The 17,825-nt window shown below is 42.3% G+C and overlaps 1 protein-coding gene across 4 annotated transcripts; it reads right to left on the reverse strand.

Annotated features, from left to right (window-relative positions):
* Positions 1-644: 644 nt before the first annotated feature.
* On the reverse strand, positions 645-17,358 carry rhbdl2 (rhomboid, veinlet-like 2 (Drosophila)). Of its 4 annotated transcripts, none has more exons than XM_064945446.1 (8): positions 17,272-17,358; positions 15,655-15,909; positions 14,329-14,477; positions 3,688-3,800; positions 3,182-3,282; positions 3,022-3,082; positions 2,833-2,894; positions 645-1,933 (listed from the first exon to the last, which is right to left on the reverse strand). In XM_064945446.1, the coding sequence occupies exons 2-8, from the start codon at positions 15,889-15,891 to the stop codon at positions 1,757-1,759; spliced, it is 900 nt and encodes a 299-aa protein (XP_064801518.1). In that variant the 5' UTR covers positions 15,892-15,909; positions 17,272-17,358; the 3' UTR covers positions 645-1,756. The 4 variants fall into 4 exon arrangements, with proteins under 4 accessions (XP_064801518.1, XP_064801517.1, XP_064801516.1 ...); XM_064945445.1 differs by lacking the exon at positions 17,272-17,358 and adding an exon at positions 17,145-17,262; XM_064945444.1 differs by lacking the exon at positions 17,272-17,358 and adding an exon at positions 16,931-17,262.
* Positions 17,359-17,825: the final 467 nt, after the last annotated feature.

Raw genomic sequence — 17,825 nt, forward strand, 5'->3', positions numbered from 1 at the left:
GCAACACTAGGGGGATTGAGTCACTTTCCAAATTAGTCTGATTCAAACACATTTATAGTCAGGAGTTCACATTCGGTGAACCTTGTTTGAGGATTTTATTTAGCCTAGATTCAATCAGTTTAATATTTATTTGCAATGACAACTTGGCCATTACTAATTCATCAGTACTTTCTGAAGTTCATTACCCCTCTTACCCAATAGCTTAAGTGTCCACAAAGCAAACAAGAACTAACTAGCACACAATGAAATAAATGGCACTGTATTGATGTTCCGAGTCTGGAACTATGGAATGTTCCACATAAACTGGCTAGAGTGGTGGCTGTCATTGGGGTACGATCAATTGTCTTTTCTTTTTTTTTTGAAGCCACTGTCAGCTAATGAGAGCCATAGAAGCGAGGCTGCTTGGCACCCTGGTTCAGGTCAGACATCAGCCAAGCAAATATCCTGCTCCATACCCATTCACTAACCCCCATGTCGGGCTTGCTGAAGGCCAGATGAATTAAGATTGTTTTGCCAAGATTAACATATTAGTCATATAACACCAAATAGAGTTTACACAACAACAAAAACTCAATCTAATCATTTTCAGATATTGGATTATGCATGGCTTTGTCAACACACATGATCTGAAGGGATTTTGGAAATGTATGTAAAATATTTATTTCATGTAAAAGTGATGAAGATACAGTATCAAGTCTGGTGATTTAAAAAAAAAAAGAAGAGAAAAAAAAGCTTCAAATAAAAAACAAGTAATTTACATTTGGAATGTTATGCTTTTTACCTAATATTTACTTGGAAAGTACATGGTAAAGTTGTAATTACATAAATACCTAAAATATGTATTGGTTTCTTAAGAGATTTTTTTTAACCACCATTTGGTTTCAGATACCAACTAACAAATATCACCACAAATAAGTTTAGGAGAAACATTTGAAGATATCTTCAATAAAAATGTGCCACCCAGATGGCTTCAACTTAAGGCCTTTTCATTTTACTAAAAGGTTATGTAGACTAATACACACTGGTACAATTGAAATGGATATAGAAAATGCCTAATATACAATGGAAAGTGCTGCCCTCTACTGTTCCACTGTACACAAACATCCTAAAACACCCAAAGAACTAACAGACTGACTGACAAATTACAAACTGTTGGCAAGTAGAAAAAGCTAAAGAGAAAAACAAATTAAAAAGATGCGTTCAATAAATTATCATTGAAAGAGGCTTAGCCAAGGATGTGTGAGCAGATTTACATTGACATGTACTATTGGCAGACAGCGTCTCATCCTGTCAACAGGGAAGTGAAACAATAACCTGGCATTGGGCCATTGTCATGGCTTGTTTATGAATTGACACTCCAGTCACCAACAGATGTCACACTGCTCCTGATGGCTTGAAAATACTTACTTGTAGGCCAATCTAAAACTTGTAGGAAAGGACCTGCTTGGGGAAATAATATCCTACCTCACTGACCAATCAGGACAAACATCATGAAAAAAAGACCTGTAACACCAACAAACAGATATATTGAGTTCAGTACAAAACCTAGAGATCATTATCAACATCACTAAAAAAAACATGTAACAAAGAGAATTTGTGCTGTGTGTAATACTACACTTCAGCAACAGGGGGTCCCTCTTTCCATTTAAATCTCTTCTCTCCTGCAGTAGAGGTTTACATTTTTTGGATAACCTTCCAAGTCCCTGAAATGCCCCATTTCCGTTATTCAAAACGCATTCATTCGTGTAGTGTGGAATTATGCAGGGGAAAGGAAGATGTTGAAGAGCACAGCGAACAAGAGGAAGACTACATAGCCGACAATGCAGAGCCAGAAACGCGGGTCCTTCAGGAGCTTCTGGTTGTAGGCGCTGAAGAACACGTAGCCAATGGTCATCCCAGCCACCCCTCCTCCGATGTGCGCCACAAACGAGACCTGAGAGAGACCAGGGTGGAGTCTCATTTCAGTCGCGTTTTCCCTTCAAACCAACAAAGACATGCTGTGCTGCAGCCTTGCCCTCTGCCCTGTCACTGTGCCCTCTGCCCTGTCACTGTGCCCTCTGCCCTGTCACTGTGCCCTCTGCCCTGTCACTGTGCCCTCTGCCCTGTCACTGTGCCCTCTGCCCTGTCACTGTGCCCTCTGCCCTGTCACTGTGCCCTCTGCCCTGTCACTGTGCCCTCTGCCCTGTCACTGTGGTTAGTATGCAAAGGGTGGACAGCCAGTAAAACGAGCAGGACCAGTTTGAAAGCAGCCAGTGAATGTGGAACTGCACTTCTCACAAAGACCAAGAAAACAGAAAATAAATGCAAGATGAGAGAGGGGAAGCAGGTGATAGATTGTAGTCTATAGGCCAGTCAGTTAGGCTGCTGGAAAGACAAACCGCTGCAACCCTTATCATGCTCTCAGCTTCTCCTAAAGCAGAGAGAACAGAATCAAGGATCACACTCAGTTCTAGTGACAGGAATGGTTTGGGTGCAATAATTCAGGGGGAACAGACAGGTTGTGTGTGTGACACAGTGTGTGTAGAGGGCAATCTGGTTTAGAGATTAGTCAGTCCTGTGTAACTGTAACCCATATAATGCAGCTGGGTGGTACTGTTTTGTCTCTAGTTTTCTATTTGCATACACTGATAAAAGCCAGATCTACTCAGTGTTATATTGGTCTAAGGTTGGACTTCGCATAAGAGCCTCTCCAGCTGTGAACTAAAGACTGTTCTAAAAAAAGCATTGCTCTCTGCTAAAACAATACGTATCTGTTTGTGGGAAATATTTCAATGCCAAGCATTTTAACAAGAGAAAGGGCATGCGAAATTTTTTTTTTTTTAAATGTCTTACCTTCAAGCCAACGTCGTGAGTAAGAAACCTTCGGTAAAGGGCGAAACCGACATCTGTCCCGACTTGAGAAAGAAAACATTGAACGTTTAGCTACTGAAATACGACCACAGAGGCGTGGGTGCTGCTGGAACAGTAAACCTTGAGGCACTGGTGGGCAAACAATAAGAGTGGATCTGAGAAGAGACCTACCAATAATTACAATCACTCCAATACGAAACACTCCAAGGACAGGAATCATCTCTCTGAAGTTCTGTAGGCCAGGGTGTAACACAAGAGGAAGGAACAAGGAAATAATGAGAGAGAGAAAAACAATCTACTAAAATAGAATCAGCAGTTAACCAGAACTCACCACAACAGCGTTCATGAAGTATCCCCCTATGAGGGCATATACCCCCCCAGAGGCCCCTACCAGAGCACTGAGAGGATCAAATATGGAGCTGGCCAGGGAGCCTGAAGAAAACATGCATGAGAAGGTCATCTATAGCATTACAGACATTTCAGCTATGAAACCCAAACAGGAAAATTAACTTTTGAGAAGCGAAAGAATTTCAGACTTAAGTGTGAAACGTGAATACCATCTACACAGCTCTGTGGCTGTGAGTTGCTAGCATTGTGCAGTCATGATCAGGGAAAAATCCGGAGGTGGTATGTAACAAGCGAGCTAATATTACCTAAGGCAACCTGTCGCGCACATTGTGTTGGTTAACCAATCATATGCTATACTATTTATGTCACTAACCAAAACAGAGTCAACTTTAAAAAAAAAACTTTATTCAGTCATAACAAACCTTTGAAGACAACTGTGTCTAATTGCCTGTGTGTCAATGGAAAAGGGGGGTGTATGTGGATGCCCACCTGCTAGGACACCTGCCATGTAGACCATGCCCACTTCAAAGCCTTTGTGGACCAGCTCCAGCGGGATGCCCAGCAGTAGCTGCATCACCAGGTTGCCCAGGATGTGCTCCACGCTGTGGGGGAGGAAGACAGAGGGGAGATGGAGACATGGGAGTTGGGACTTGGGAGTACATTGGTGGTGCCAGGAATTTTTCACTGGGGTAGCTTGGTAATTGCAAAGGGGTTCTTGCAATCTAGGAAGTACGTACGCGCACACACACACACACACACACACTAGCTAAAATCCAAGCTAGTTAGATACTATGTCGACAATAGTAGCCTCTTTCACCCAGGATACCTGTACACTGGGGTCAGTGTCAGAGATGTTCATAAATCATTGAAGCCACAAGAATTATAGCAGAAGCATTAGTGTCAGCTGGTAAACTTGCCAACCAAAGTGAAAACAACTGTGCATTCTGGCATTCAATATTTTCAAGCTAGTAGTAGCTAATAGCCTCAAAGCGGATTTCCACTATCAGTGTTAAATCGGATAGCCACGCTAGCCTCGCCCTCATGTGGCTGTTAGAAAAACTAGAAAGCAAGCATCGACAGCCAATCCAGCAGGGGCTATAGTCAGCTTTGATTGGTCAAAATTGACGAGATATCGTGGAGTATATGGATAAAGTTCAGCTTTTCAAAACTTTGGTACCATCCTGTTCCCATGTCTGCAAGCAAAGTACATTTCAACACATCCTCAAAATATTATTTTACCTGAGAAGATACTCTTAAATTATTTCTGGTAAAAACTCCTTATGGGGTAAATTCCACAGCATAATTTAGCCCACTGGCAAGCTAACTAGCTAACATATTCAACTCAAGGGCAACGATTTTGAATGGACATCAAGCTAATATCGTCAAATTCATGAAAATGGGGTCATTTTAAGTTGCTAAATTATATTAGGAGATTTACTGTATTAAACTTTGCCCAATGCCTTTTATAAAGGTTTCCAAATGTGAGAAAAAATGCAATCCAAAACCTTCATGAAAGGCATCAGGTAGAAGTAAATTAAGCCATGAATAAGAATATAATTGTACATATCTTAAATTACCACATTTTCATGAATTTGATGAAATAAGATTGAAGCCCATTCAAATACAGTACAGGTCATGCACCGGAAGTACAGTGGCTTGCGAAAGGATTCACCCCCCTCCCGTCTGCAAGTCTCTTGGGGTATGTCTCTATAAGCTTGGCACATCTAGCCACTGGGATTCTTGCCCATTCTTCAAGGCAAAACTGCTCCAGCTCCTTCAAGTTGGATGGGTTCTGCTGGTGTACAGCAATCTTTAAGTCATACCACTGATTCTCAATTGGATTGATGTCTGTGCTTTGACTAGGCCATTCCAAGACAAACCACCCCAGTGTTGCTTTAGCAGTATGCTTAGGGTCATAGTCCTGCTGGAAGGTGAACCTCTGACCCAGTCTCAAATCTCTGGAAGACAAACAGGTTTCCCTCAAGAATTTCCCTGTATTTAGTGCCATCCATCATTCCTTCCATTCTGACCAGTTTCCCAGTCCCTGCCAATGAAAAACATCCCCACAGCAAGATGCTGCCACCACCATGCTTCACTGTGGGGATGATGTTCTCAGGGTGATGAGAGGTGTTGGGTTTGCGCCAGACATGGCATTTTCCTTGATGGCCAAAAAGCTACATTTTAGTCTCATCTGACCAGAGTGCCTTCTTCCATATGTTTGGGGAGTCTCCCACATGCCTGTCGGCAAACACCAAACGCGTTTTCTTATTTTTCTGGACACTCTTCAGTAAAGCCCAGTTCTGTGGAGAGTACGGCTTTAAGTGGTCCTATGGACAGATACTCCAATCTCCACTGTGGAGCTTTGCAGCTCCTTCAGGGTTATCTCTTTGTTGCCTCTGATTAATGCCCTCCTTGCCTGGTCTGTGAGTTTTGGTGGGCGGCCTTCTCTTGGCAGGTTTCTTGTGGTGCCATTTTTTTAATAATGGATTTATGTTCCGTGGGATGTTCAAAGTTTCTGATATTTTTTTAGAACCCAACCTTGATCTGTACTTCTCGACAACTTTGTCCCTGGCCTGTTTGGAGAGCTCATTGGTCTTCATGGCGGTGCTTGCTTTGTGGTGCCCCTTGCTTAGTGGTGTTGTAGAGTCTGGGGCCTTTCAGAACAGGTGTATATATACTGAGATCATGTGACAGATCATGTGACACTTAGATTGCACACAGGTGGACTTTAATAACTAATTATGTGACTTCTGAAGGTAATTGGTTGCACCAGATATTATTTAGGGGCTTCAAAGAAAAGCGGGTGAATACATACAGTTGAAGTCAGAAGTTTACCTACACCTTAGCCAAATACATTTAAACTCAGTTTCACAATTCCTGACATTTAATCCCAGTAAAAATTCCCTGTCTTTGGTCAGCTAGGATCACCACCTTATTTTAATGTAAAATGTCAGAATGATAGTAGAGAGAATGATTTATTTCAGCTTTAATTTAATTCACCACATGCCCAGAAGTTTACATACACTCAATTAGTATTTGGTAGCATTGCCTTTAAATTGTTTAACTTGGGTCAAACATTTCAGGTAGCCTTCCACAAGCTTCCTACAATAAGTTGGGTGAATTTTGGCCTATTCTGCCTAACAGAGCTGGTGTAACTGAGTCAGGTTTGTAGGCCTCCTTGCTCGCACACGCTTTTTCAGTTCTGCCCACAAATTTTCTATAGGATGGAGGTCAGGGCTTTGTGATGGCCACTCCAATACCTTGACTTTGTTGTCCTTAAGCCATTTTGCCACAACTTTGGAAGTATGCTTGGTGTCATTGTCCATTTGGAAGACCCATTTGTGACCAAGCTTTAACTTTGACTGATGTCATATATATATATATATATATATATATATATATATATCCACATACTTTTTCCTCATCATGATGCCATCAATTTTGTGAAGGTCACCAGTCCCTCCTGCAGCAAAGCACCCCCACAACATGATGCTGCCACCCCCGTGCTTCATGTTTGGGATGGTATTCTTTGGGCCTGCCAGACTACCCCTTTTTCCTTCAAACATAACGATGGTCATTATGGACAAACAGTTCCATTTTTGTTTCATCAGACCAGAGGACATTTCTCCAAAAAGTATGATCTTTGTCCCCATGTGCAGTTGTAAACCGTAGTCTGGCTTTTTTTTAATGGCGGTTTTGGAGTAGTGGCTTCTTCCTTGCTGAGCAGCCTTTTAGGTTTTGTCGATATATGACTCGTTTTACTGTGGATATAGATACTTTTGTACCCGCTTCCTCCAGCATCTTCACAGGGTCCTTTGCTGTTGTTCTGGGATTGATTTGCACTTTTTGCACCAAAGTACATTAATCTCTAGGAGACAGAACGCGTCTCCTTCCTGAGCGGTATGAGAGGTAGTACTAGCGTACTATTGTTTGTGCAGATGAACGTGGTACGTCCAGGCGTTTGGAAATTGCTCCCAAGGACGAACCAGACTTGTGGAGGTCTACAATGTTTTTTATGAGGTCTTGGCTGATTTCTTTTGATTTTCCCATGATGTCAAGCAAAGAGGCACTGAGTTTGAAGTTAGACCTTGAAATACATCCACAGGTACACCTCCAGTTGACTCAAATGATGCCAAGTAGTCTATCAGAAGCTTCTAAATCCATGACATCATTTTCTGGAATTTCCAAGCTGTTTAAAGGCACAGCCAACTTAGTGTATGTAAACTTCTGACCCACTCGAATTGTGATACAGTGAATTATAAGTGAAATAATCTGTCTGTAAACAATTGTTGGAAAAATTACTTGTGTCAAATGCTGACCAGACCGGACACGTTGCGTGCGTCGCAAAATAAATTTAGAAATCCATGTTATTCAATTATTGCGCCAACGAGCGTCTGCAACGCCAAGGGCTAAGATAGAACTCCTTTCTATTTCTGACACAGATCGCGCTGAAAGTCCTGCCTGTCCCTTCTCCTCATTGGTTTATAGAAGCAGGTACCCACGTGCCATCTTCTCATTGGTTATACCCACGTGGGTGATTGAAAGACGAACTGTTTTGCCGGTAGCCGTGGTAATACTATGAAAGTTTAGATGCTGATCACCATATACGTTCAAAGATGAAAAAGCCTGGAAGGAGGAGAGATGACTAGAAACGATTCAGTTGGCCGTTTTGTGTGTGGATTAATTGTCGGAGTAGAGGACCTTGTGCATTTCAGGTAAAATAACAACTCAATGTTTATATCCCAGGAAATATTTGCTAGCAGTGCAAGCTAACTAGCTAAATTGCCATACATGTTTAATGCTTATCGGCCTGTCCCCAAATGAATGTCATTGGTTCAGAGTTTGTTTTGATATTTTAACCTGTGTGTCATAATCACGTTTGGTGTAGGGGTACAAAATAAATGTATGCACGATGGTGCACGCGCCCAGCCGGTTTGGGTTCCGTGTCATGCACAAAGTAGATGTCCTAACCGACTTGCCAAAACTATAGTTGGTTAACAAGAAATTTGTGGAGCGGTTGAAAAACAAGTTTTAATGACTCCCACCTAAGTGTATGTAAACTTCTGACTTCAACTGTATGCACGCACCACTTTTCCATTTTTTTATATATCTTTTCATTTTTTAAAACATTTTGTGTATGTCCAATACATGAAATCCAAATAAAAATCTATTTAAATTACAGGTTGTAATGCAACAAAATAGGAAAAACGCCAAGGGGTTTGAATACTTTTGCAAGACACTGTAGGCGGGACTTTCATAGCATATAGCTAGCTCTAAGCAACTTTTACATAGTCAGAAGATACAGTATCTCAAGCAACAGGATTTTTTGACCACTCAAATTCATGAGATTCTGGCTGAGCCAATGAGGAGGCACGACGTTATGTAGGCTATGCCAGCTTGCTGAGCAGTTGGTGCTCGTTCGTGAGAACAGGATTTTGAGAGAGAGAAATATGTCGACGTATATATATATATATATATATATAGAATTTAAAACATAGACCAATTCTAGAAGGGGCTTCAGCACCGTCTTGCTACCCCATAGCGCCGCCAGTGTGGGAGTATGAGGGACTCGATAGGCAAGTGAATGTCTTACCCATGAATCAGAACCTATGGAAAGACTCAGGCCAGGATTCAAAGAAACACATAAACAATGCGCAATGCCCTTTAAAAGGACATTTTAGCTTGAGTTGACATCCATAACGTTTACAGTGAATGCAATCTCTGTGAACATTTGGGAAATTGCCTTTAAAAGTCTTTCACTTGGATTGAATCGTGATCTCAAACTCCGGAGAACCCAGAACTGCTTTAGCAAGTGTCCATGTGTTGTATAAACAGATGATAGGGGAGAGAATTAATAATTTCAGGGAGATGTGGCAAGAAGAATGATCTGCAATGCAATACTCTTAGGGATGGTTTCTTGGGAGCCAGATTAAGCCACGGGAGGTTGGTGGCACCTTAATTGGGGAGGATGAGCTTGTGGTAATGGCTGGAGCAGAATCAGTGGAATGGTATCATTTTTGTTGCAATTCCATTCACTCTGTTTCAACCATTATTATGAGCCATCCTCCCCTCAGCAGCCTCCTGTGGATTAACCCTGGACTTCTTTACGTGCTGCTGTGCGCTTTGTTGCTAACCTTACTTTGCTTCCTGCCAACTTCACGGTTTTTACTTTTTAATTACTGTTTATATTTTTAGTTTTTCCCTTCGCTCAGTTTTTTTTTTCATTGACCTTTTTCACTCCGGACGCTTTATCTGAACATGGTTCGCCAGGACCTCCAACAGCCGAAGCTAAGTAGTAACATTAACATGATGCCTTCTAATTGCAGTCGCTGTAGTCATAATATACAGGAGAACAATCGCCTTAAGGCGAGCTGTGCTGCAAGCCCAGTTTCAGACACAATCGTTAGACAAGGGTAATTTACAGATAGTAGTATAAATCCCCTCGCACAGTCCCCGCAGCTGGACAACTTTCGCATGGCTTCTGGAAGGAAATGCTGTAGGAATGCTCAACCGGTGTCGCTCATTCAGCCGACAGAAACTTTCAACCGGTTCTCCCCATTAAGCAGCGAGTCGGAGTCAGAGGCCGAGCCTTCTCTGGTCTCTACTCCTCCTGTTATGGGGTCTGAGACACCGAAGCCTCCCACCATTAGCTCTGACAAATTGAAAACCCTAGTCATTGGCGACTCCATTACCCGTAGTATTAGACTTAAAACAAATCATCCAGCGATCATACACTATTTACCAGGGGGCAGGGCTACCGACGTTAAAGCTAATATGAAGATGGTGCTGACTAATGCTAAAACTGGCGTGTGTAGAGAGTATAGGGATGTTGTTATCAACGTCGGCACCAACGATGTTAGGATGAAACAGTCAGAGGTCACCAAGCGCAACATAGCTTCAGCGTGTAAATCAGCTAGAAAGATGTTGGCGTCGAGTAATTGTCTCTGGCCCCCTTCCAATTAGGGGGAGTGATGAGCTCTACAGCAGTCTCACAACTCAATCGCTGGTTGAAAACTGTTTTCACCAGCATAGTCAGTGTAGTCAGCTCAGCTATACCCATTGAGACCGTGTCTGTGCCTCGACCTAGGTTGGGCAAAACGAAACATGGCGGAGTTCGCCTTAGAAATCTCACTAGGATAAAGACCTCCTCTATTCCTGCCATTATTGAAAGAGATTGTGATACCTCACATCTCAAAATAGGGTTATTTATGTGAGATCCCTCACTTCCAAGGCAGTTATAGTCAATTAACTAATCACTGATCATAATCTTGATGTGATTGGCCTGACTGAAACATGGCTTAAGCCTGATGAATTTACTGTGTTAAATGAGGCCTCACCTCCTGGTTACACTAATGACCATATCCCCCACACATCCCACAAAGGCAGAGGTGTTGCTAACATTTATGATAGTAAATTTCAATTTACAAAAAAAAATATATACATATTATGCAGCCTACTCAATCACTTTTTATAGCTACTGTTTACAGCGGGGCCATGTACAGAGTTCATCATTGAGCACTGAGTTCCTATCGGACCTTGTAGTCATGGCAGATAATATTCTTATTTTTGGTGACTTTAATATTCACATGGAAAAGTCCACAGACCCACTCCAAAAGACTTTCGGAGCCATCATCGACTCAGTGGGATTTGTCCAACATGTCTCTGGACCTACTCACTGCCACAGTCATACTCTGGACCTAGTTTTGTTCCATGTAATAAAATGTTGTGGATCTTAATGTTTTTCCTCATAATCCTGGACTATCGGACCACCATTTTATTGCATTTGCAATCGCAACAAATAATCTGCTCAGACCCCAAACAAGGATCATCAAATGTCGTGCTATAAATTCTTGGAGAACCCAAAGATTCCTAGATGCCCTTCCAGACTCCCTCCGCTTACCCAAGGACATCAGAGAACAAAAATCTGTTAACCACCTAACTGAGGAACTCAATTTAACCTAGATGCAGTTGCATCCCTAAAAACAAAAAACATTTGTCATAAGAAACTAGCTCCCTGGTGTACAGAAAATACCCTAGCTCTGAAGCAAGCTTCCAGAAAATTGGAACGGAAATGGCGCTACACAAAACTGGAAGTCTTCTGACTAACTTGGAAAGACAGTAACGTGCAGTATCGAAGGGCCCTCACTGCTGCTTGATCATCCTATTTTTCCAACTTAATTGAGGAAAGTAAGAAGAATCCCCCAAAACAATTTGATACTGTCGCCAAGCTAACTAAAAATCAGCATTTCCCAAGAGAGGATGGCTTTCACTTCAGCAGTGATAAATTCATGAACTTATTTGAGGCAAAGATCATGAACATTAGAAAGCAGATTAAGGACTCCTCTTTAAATCTGCGTATTCCTTCAAAGCTCAGTTGTCCTGAGTCTGCACAACTCTGCCAGGACCTAGGATCAAGGGAGACACTCTCGACACACTGATGAAAATAATCATGGCCTCTAAACCGTCAAGCTGCATACTGGACACTATTCCAACTAAACTACTGAAAGAGCTGCTTCCTGTGCTTGGCCCTCCTATGTTGAACATAATAAACGTCTCTCTATCCACCGGATGTGTACCAAACTCACTAAAAGTGGCAGTAATAAAGCCTCTCTTGAAAAAGCCAAACCTTGACCCAGAAAATATAAAAAACTAATCGGCCTATATCGAATCTTCCATTCTTCTCAAAAAAATGTTGAAAAAGCTGTTGCGCAGCAACTTACTGCCTTCCCGAAGACAAACAATGTATACAAAATGCTTCAGTCTGGTTTTAGACCCCATCATAGCACTGAGACTGCACTTAAATTATTTTTAATGGCATCAGACCGAGGCTCTGCATCTGTCCTCGTGCTCCAAGACCTCAGTGCTGCTTTGGATACCATCGATCATCACATTCTTTTGGAGAGATTGGAAACCCAAATTGGTCTACATGGACAAGTTCTGGCCTGGTTTAGATCTTTTCTGTGGGAAAGATATCAGTTTGTCTCTGCGGACGGTTTGTCCTCTGACAAATCAACTGTAAATGTCGGTGTTCCTCAAGGCTCCGTTTTAGGAACACTATTGTTTTCACTAATATATATAACCTCTTGGTGATGTCATTCAGAAAAATAATTTTAACTTACACTGCAATTCGGATGACACACAGGTGTGCCTTTCGATGAAACATGGTGAAGCCCCAAAATTGTCCTCCCTGGAAGCCTGTGTTTCAGACAGGAAGTGGATGGCTTCAAATGTTCTACTTTTAAACTCAGACAAAACAGAAATGCTTGTTCTAGGTCCCAAGAAAGAAAGTTCTTCTGTTGAATCTGACAATTAATCTTGATGGTTGTACAGTCATCTCAAATAAAACTGTGAAGCACCTCTGAGTTACTCTGGACCGTGATCTCTCTTTTGATGAACATATCAAGACTGTTTCAAGGACAGCTTTTTTCCATCTACGAAACATTGCAAATATCAGAAACTTTCTGTCCAAAAACGATGCAGAAAAATGTATCCAGGCTTTTGTCACTTCTAGGTTAGATTACTGCAATGCTCTACTTTCCGGCTACCTGGATAAAGCACTAAATAATCGTCAGTTAGTGCTAAACACTAGAACCTTGACTAGAACCCAAAAAAATCATATTACTCCAGTGCTAGCCTCTCTACACTGGCTTCCTGTTAAGGCAAGGGCTGATAACAAGGTTGTACTGCTAACCTACAAAGCATTACATGGGCTTTCTCCTACCTATCTTTTGATTTGACCCTGCCGTACATACCTACATGTAAGCTACGGTCACAAGATGCAGGCCTCCTTACTGTCCCTAGAATTTCTAAGCAAACAGCTGGAGGCAGGGCTTTCTCCTATAGAGCTCCATTTTTATGGAATGGTCTGCCTACCCATGTGAGAGACACAGACTCGGTCTCAACCTTTAAGTCTTTATTGAAGACTCATCTCCTCAGTAGGTATTATGATTGAGTGTAGTCTGGCCCAGGAGTGTGAATGTGAACGGAAAGGCACTGGAGCAACGAACCGCCCTTGCTGTCTCTGTCTGGCCGGTTACCCTCTCTTCACTGGGATTCTCTGCCTCTAAACCTATTACAGGGGATGAGTCACTGGCTTACTGGTGCTCTTCCATGGAGGGGTGTGGGTGTGTCACATGAGTGGGTTGAGTCACTGACGTGATCTTCCTATCCGGGTTGGTGCCCCCTCCCCCCTTGGGTTGTGCCGTGGCGAAGATCTTTGTGGGCTATACTCAGCCTGGTCTCAGGATGGTAAGTTGGTGGTTCAAGATATCCCTCTAGTGGTGTAGGGCCTATGCTTTTGGCAAAGTGGGTGGGGTTATATCCTGCCTGTTTGGCCCTGTCCGCGGATATCGTCGGACGGGGTCACAGTGTCCCTCGACACCTCCTGTCTCAGCCTCCAAGTATTTATGCTGCAGAAGTTTGTGTCGGGGGGGCTAGGGTCAGTCTGTTATATCTGGAGTATTTCTCCTTTCTTATTCGGTGTCCTGGGTGAATTTAAGTATGCTCTCTCTAATTCTCTCTCTCGGAGGACCTGAGCCCTAGGACCATGCCTCAGGACTACCTGGCCTGATGACTCTTTACTGTCCCCAGTCCACCTGGTCATGCTGCTGCTCCAGTTTCAACTGTCCTGCCTGCGGCTATGGAACCCTGACCTGTTCACCGTGACATACTACCTGTCCCAGACCTGCTGTTTTCAACTCTCTAGAGACAGCAGGAGCAGTAGAGATACTCTAAATGATCGGCTATGAAAAACCAACTGACATTTACTCCTGAGGTGTTGACCTGTTGCACCCTTGACAACCACTGTGATTATTATTATTTGACCCTGCTGGTCATCTATGAACATTTGAACATCTTGGCCATGTTCTGTTATAATCTCCACCTGGCACAGCCAGAAGAGGACTGGCCACCCCTCATAGCCTGGTTCCTCTCTAGGATTCTTCCTAGGTTCTGGCCTTTCTAGGGAGTTTTTCCTAGCCACCGTGCTTCTTCACCTGCATTGCATGCAGTTTGGGATTTTAGGCAGGGTTTCTGTGCAGCACTTTGTGACAATTTGATTGACTAAAAAGTTTGGCCAATGGAGAATCTCCAGTGGGCTTGGGCATCTGTGTGAGGTGAGGTGACCCTTACCCAGCGTGGACAAACATGTAGGAGACGAAGCGCCACGCCTCCTCCCGCCGGTCAGACTTGTAGGAGAGAGGGCTGTTCCAGATGCCCTCGCCCAGGGTAACCCACTGCTTCTGGGGCTTCCACACCGCATAGTAGATAAACACTGCTAACTGTCCAGACAGACACAGGGTAGATCAGTGACTAGTTACATAATGACAGGAGGGGTCCTGAAAGGCTAAAACAGTTGCTTTAAAAATGTAGCCATTCGTCAGCCTTTCATAAAGGGTTTGCAGTATGGGCAGAGCAGACCATACAGCAGCATACAAACATATTTCAAACTGATGACACACAATGGAAACAACGTTAATGAGAAGAGCAGAGAGAACACTAGACAAATTCCCTTTAAAAAACTGCATTGACATGGCACATTTTTCCACTCCCTTTAACTCACTTCACCTTTAACATAAAACCCCACATCTCAAGGATTCTGCCATAACAAGCTCACCATACTACTACAATATCAGTGAAATGTCATGGACAAAGTGTGCGGTTGTGTATGATTAAAAACACATTCCTTAAACCCTGGTCCCAATGTCAATTGTGCTCAAACTCTATTTTCATTGAGCCAACGCATAGGTCTATGGAGTGCTCTAAGAATCCTGGATGAATTCAGACATTGAGATGGGGAAGCTGGCCGAGACCTCCCACAGCAGAAGGAGAGAGAGGAATGTCAGGTACAAGAGCTCTACAGTTCAGACCGTAGCCGCATCCAAACTCAGTTTGAATACACAAATCCCAATGTTGAGCCATTTTTATAGAGCTCGCCAGCTTGTAGTCCTAAAAAACAGAAATCTGTTACCTCTGGTTTGTTCAGCCATTTCTATGGGGGAAATTAATGGGGAAAGAATAGGGTTTTGGACACAAACATCGAAAATAAGGTCAGAGGTTAACACAGGCTTAGGAGAGTTTTATACTTTTTGTTCTAATGAGATATCAGTCAGTGAACATGACCTTTATTACTTATAAAGCCTTTGTGCTTTATAGGCTTCAAAATTCAGACAAAAGTGGCGTTAGCGGACAAAGATCATCTCATAGAGCAAAACGTATAAGATCTCCTAAGACTGTGTTCACCCAGACCTTATTTTCAGCATTTATTTTTAAATGAATCATGGTGGAGGTACAATATCAGCTGCACCTCTCTCTTTAAATACTACGTCCAGAGCATTTCCTAAAATTGAAAATTCACCCAGGTATAACAGCACAATCATCATAACGTATGCACATGCAATAGAGGCTACTTGTTGTCAGTGCTGTGCTGCCATTAGTATGATGCGTATCAACCCTCACCTCTCCGATGCTGATGAGGATGATGAAGATGGGAGGGGGGCAGCAGTTGGCTCGCTCCAGGTACTGTTCGTGGAGTTCTTCCGGAAGCATCCACTTGGAGATGGAGCGATGGAACCTCTCACAGCATCCAACCTTCCTATTCCCGTCATCATCACCTCCCGTATCCCCCATCCGTCTCCCATCTCGGTCAACAGGGTCTACAGCGAGGGGGTCCTGCTCTTCAATGTCTCTGTCCATCACTCCTCAGATTGTAGCCTTGACAAATAAAGTGGATGAGTCAAATGAATTGACAGGAAAAACATGCTACATTTCTCCATTTTAGATCATGCATTCCCTATGAAAGTATGTCAATGTATTTTTAGTATGTGTCAATAGACATACAATGAGGGCTGGTTTCCTAGACACTGATTAGATTTGACTTAATCGGTGTCTGGGAAACTACACCATAGGCAGAGGATTAATTTGGACTAAAACCATAAACGTCAGGGTTTCGCCGTTCAAATGAACCGTAATTGATTTGTTAGAGTGTATGTTGGGTTGGGTTTACGTCAGATTAACAAAACTAAGGGTGAGATATTGGCTTCTGAATTACCGGTTGAGTAGATAAAAGGGTTAACGACACATTAGTGAGGTATTTGATACTGTGATAAACATGTAAAGTACAGCTTTGATGTGTAAAATTGTTGTCTCTTGGGACAATTAGAGTATTTATGCAACACAGATCGGATGCTTTCGGGGCCAGAAAACTTACCGCATGAATCCCAAACAGATATAGAATTTGGCAAAAACCATTTGAAACCTTGATTACATTGAGATACAATCACATATGCATCCATATGTGTGGGAATACTTGGGTTTTCAAAAATATTTTTTTTTACTATATATGTTTATTTTCTCCGAAAACTTAAGCGGGGAAATAAATTCGGACGGCCCATTAGGTAACCCTGGCCAAAAACATCAATGGCTGATATATTGAGCTACTTTGGAGTCTGCCACTGTAGGGTCAATATGAATGAAATAAAAAGAAGCGCGGGCAATACAATTTCAAGCACCGCAATACACGTGAATTTCCCTAAACCCCTTTTCAATTACATGGATGTTTTCAGTTTACCTATATATGAACCATGAACCTATGTAAACTTAACCCACACACATGATCATGTCCCATTCAGTACAGAAGTTCGTCAGCACATTTTCCACAATAACAGCGGCTTTACTCTGTAGGCCTATATAGAATGCAATGGTATTTATAAAAAGTTTAAAGTAACTTACGTACGGACTGAAAGCGCTGCAGTGAAAAATTATTCAACGCAACGTTTCCACTAGCATCTTAAAATACATAAATTGTGTAAGTTCTCAAATACTTTTGTTTTTATATTTTCGCGCAATTCTAAAACAGTCCGGACATTCCAAGGCGTGTAAAATCCTCACAACTGCACATTGGGAAAATGACGGTCTATTCTGATAAATTACTTGAGATAATTATAGACCTCGCTTAGTTTTTCCTGCAGCGGAACTTCCTTTTTCCAAGCAAACCTCTGAAGCGGCACTACTTGAAAAGCAAATCTAAAAAGTTGAATGTAGCGCAAACTTGGCAGGCATTTTGTAACAACTTACCTGCGCTTCCGGTAACACCTGATATAGGTGATGTCGTCATGGGCTTTGGCTGGAGGTCCCCATATATATATATATATATATAAACCTTATTTAACTTGGCATTTTACCTGCATAATGTCCATCAACAACTGGTCATTAAAATTGTGATATGCATCGTTGTTTCGTGGACCACAGACAACGACTCTGGTGTCAACATATTTCAATTATTCCGAAGGAAAAGACTGCTGTACAGCCAAGCATCCCATCAATGCCATTTCTGCACAATACGAGTTGTACCAGTAGAGGGTGTAAGAGACCATTACAAAAGAACACCCATAATAATGACTCGCCTCAAAAAACAAGTTTTACATGTACTGAATTTATTGGTCTGCTTGTTGATTTTCACATATACAACAATCTTCTCAGATCTTCATAAGTGCCCATGGGGGTAGGAAGTAGTGTTAAATTAGATATTTTGTTATTGTTACAAGAGTTAACCACAGCCTGATAACTCTAGTCATTCAGAGCATTCAGAAAGAATTCAGACCTGGACTTTTTCCACTGTTACATACAGC

Source organism: Oncorhynchus masou, chromosome 29 (genome assembly GCF_036934945.1).
Source record: "Oncorhynchus masou masou isolate Uvic2021 chromosome 29, UVic_Omas_1.1, whole genome shotgun sequence".
Lineage (NCBI taxonomy): Eukaryota > Metazoa > Chordata > Actinopteri > Salmoniformes > Salmonidae > Oncorhynchus > Oncorhynchus masou.

Excerpts from the sequence above, each read along its gene's own strand:
- rhbdl2 (XM_064945446.1), bottom strand. The coding sequence starts at position 15,891 with ATGGACAGAGACATTGAAGAGCAGGACCCCCTCGCTGTAGACCCTGTT. Across the intron at positions 3,801-14,328 it reads TACATGTTTGTCCACGCTGG|CGTGGAGCACATCCTGGGCA; the intron begins GTAAGGGTCACC and ends CCTCCCCCACAG. Across the intron at positions 3,283-3,687 it reads CATGGCAGGTGTCCTAGCAG|GCTCCCTGGCCAGCTCCATA; the intron begins GTGGGCATCCAC and ends TGTTTTCTTCAG.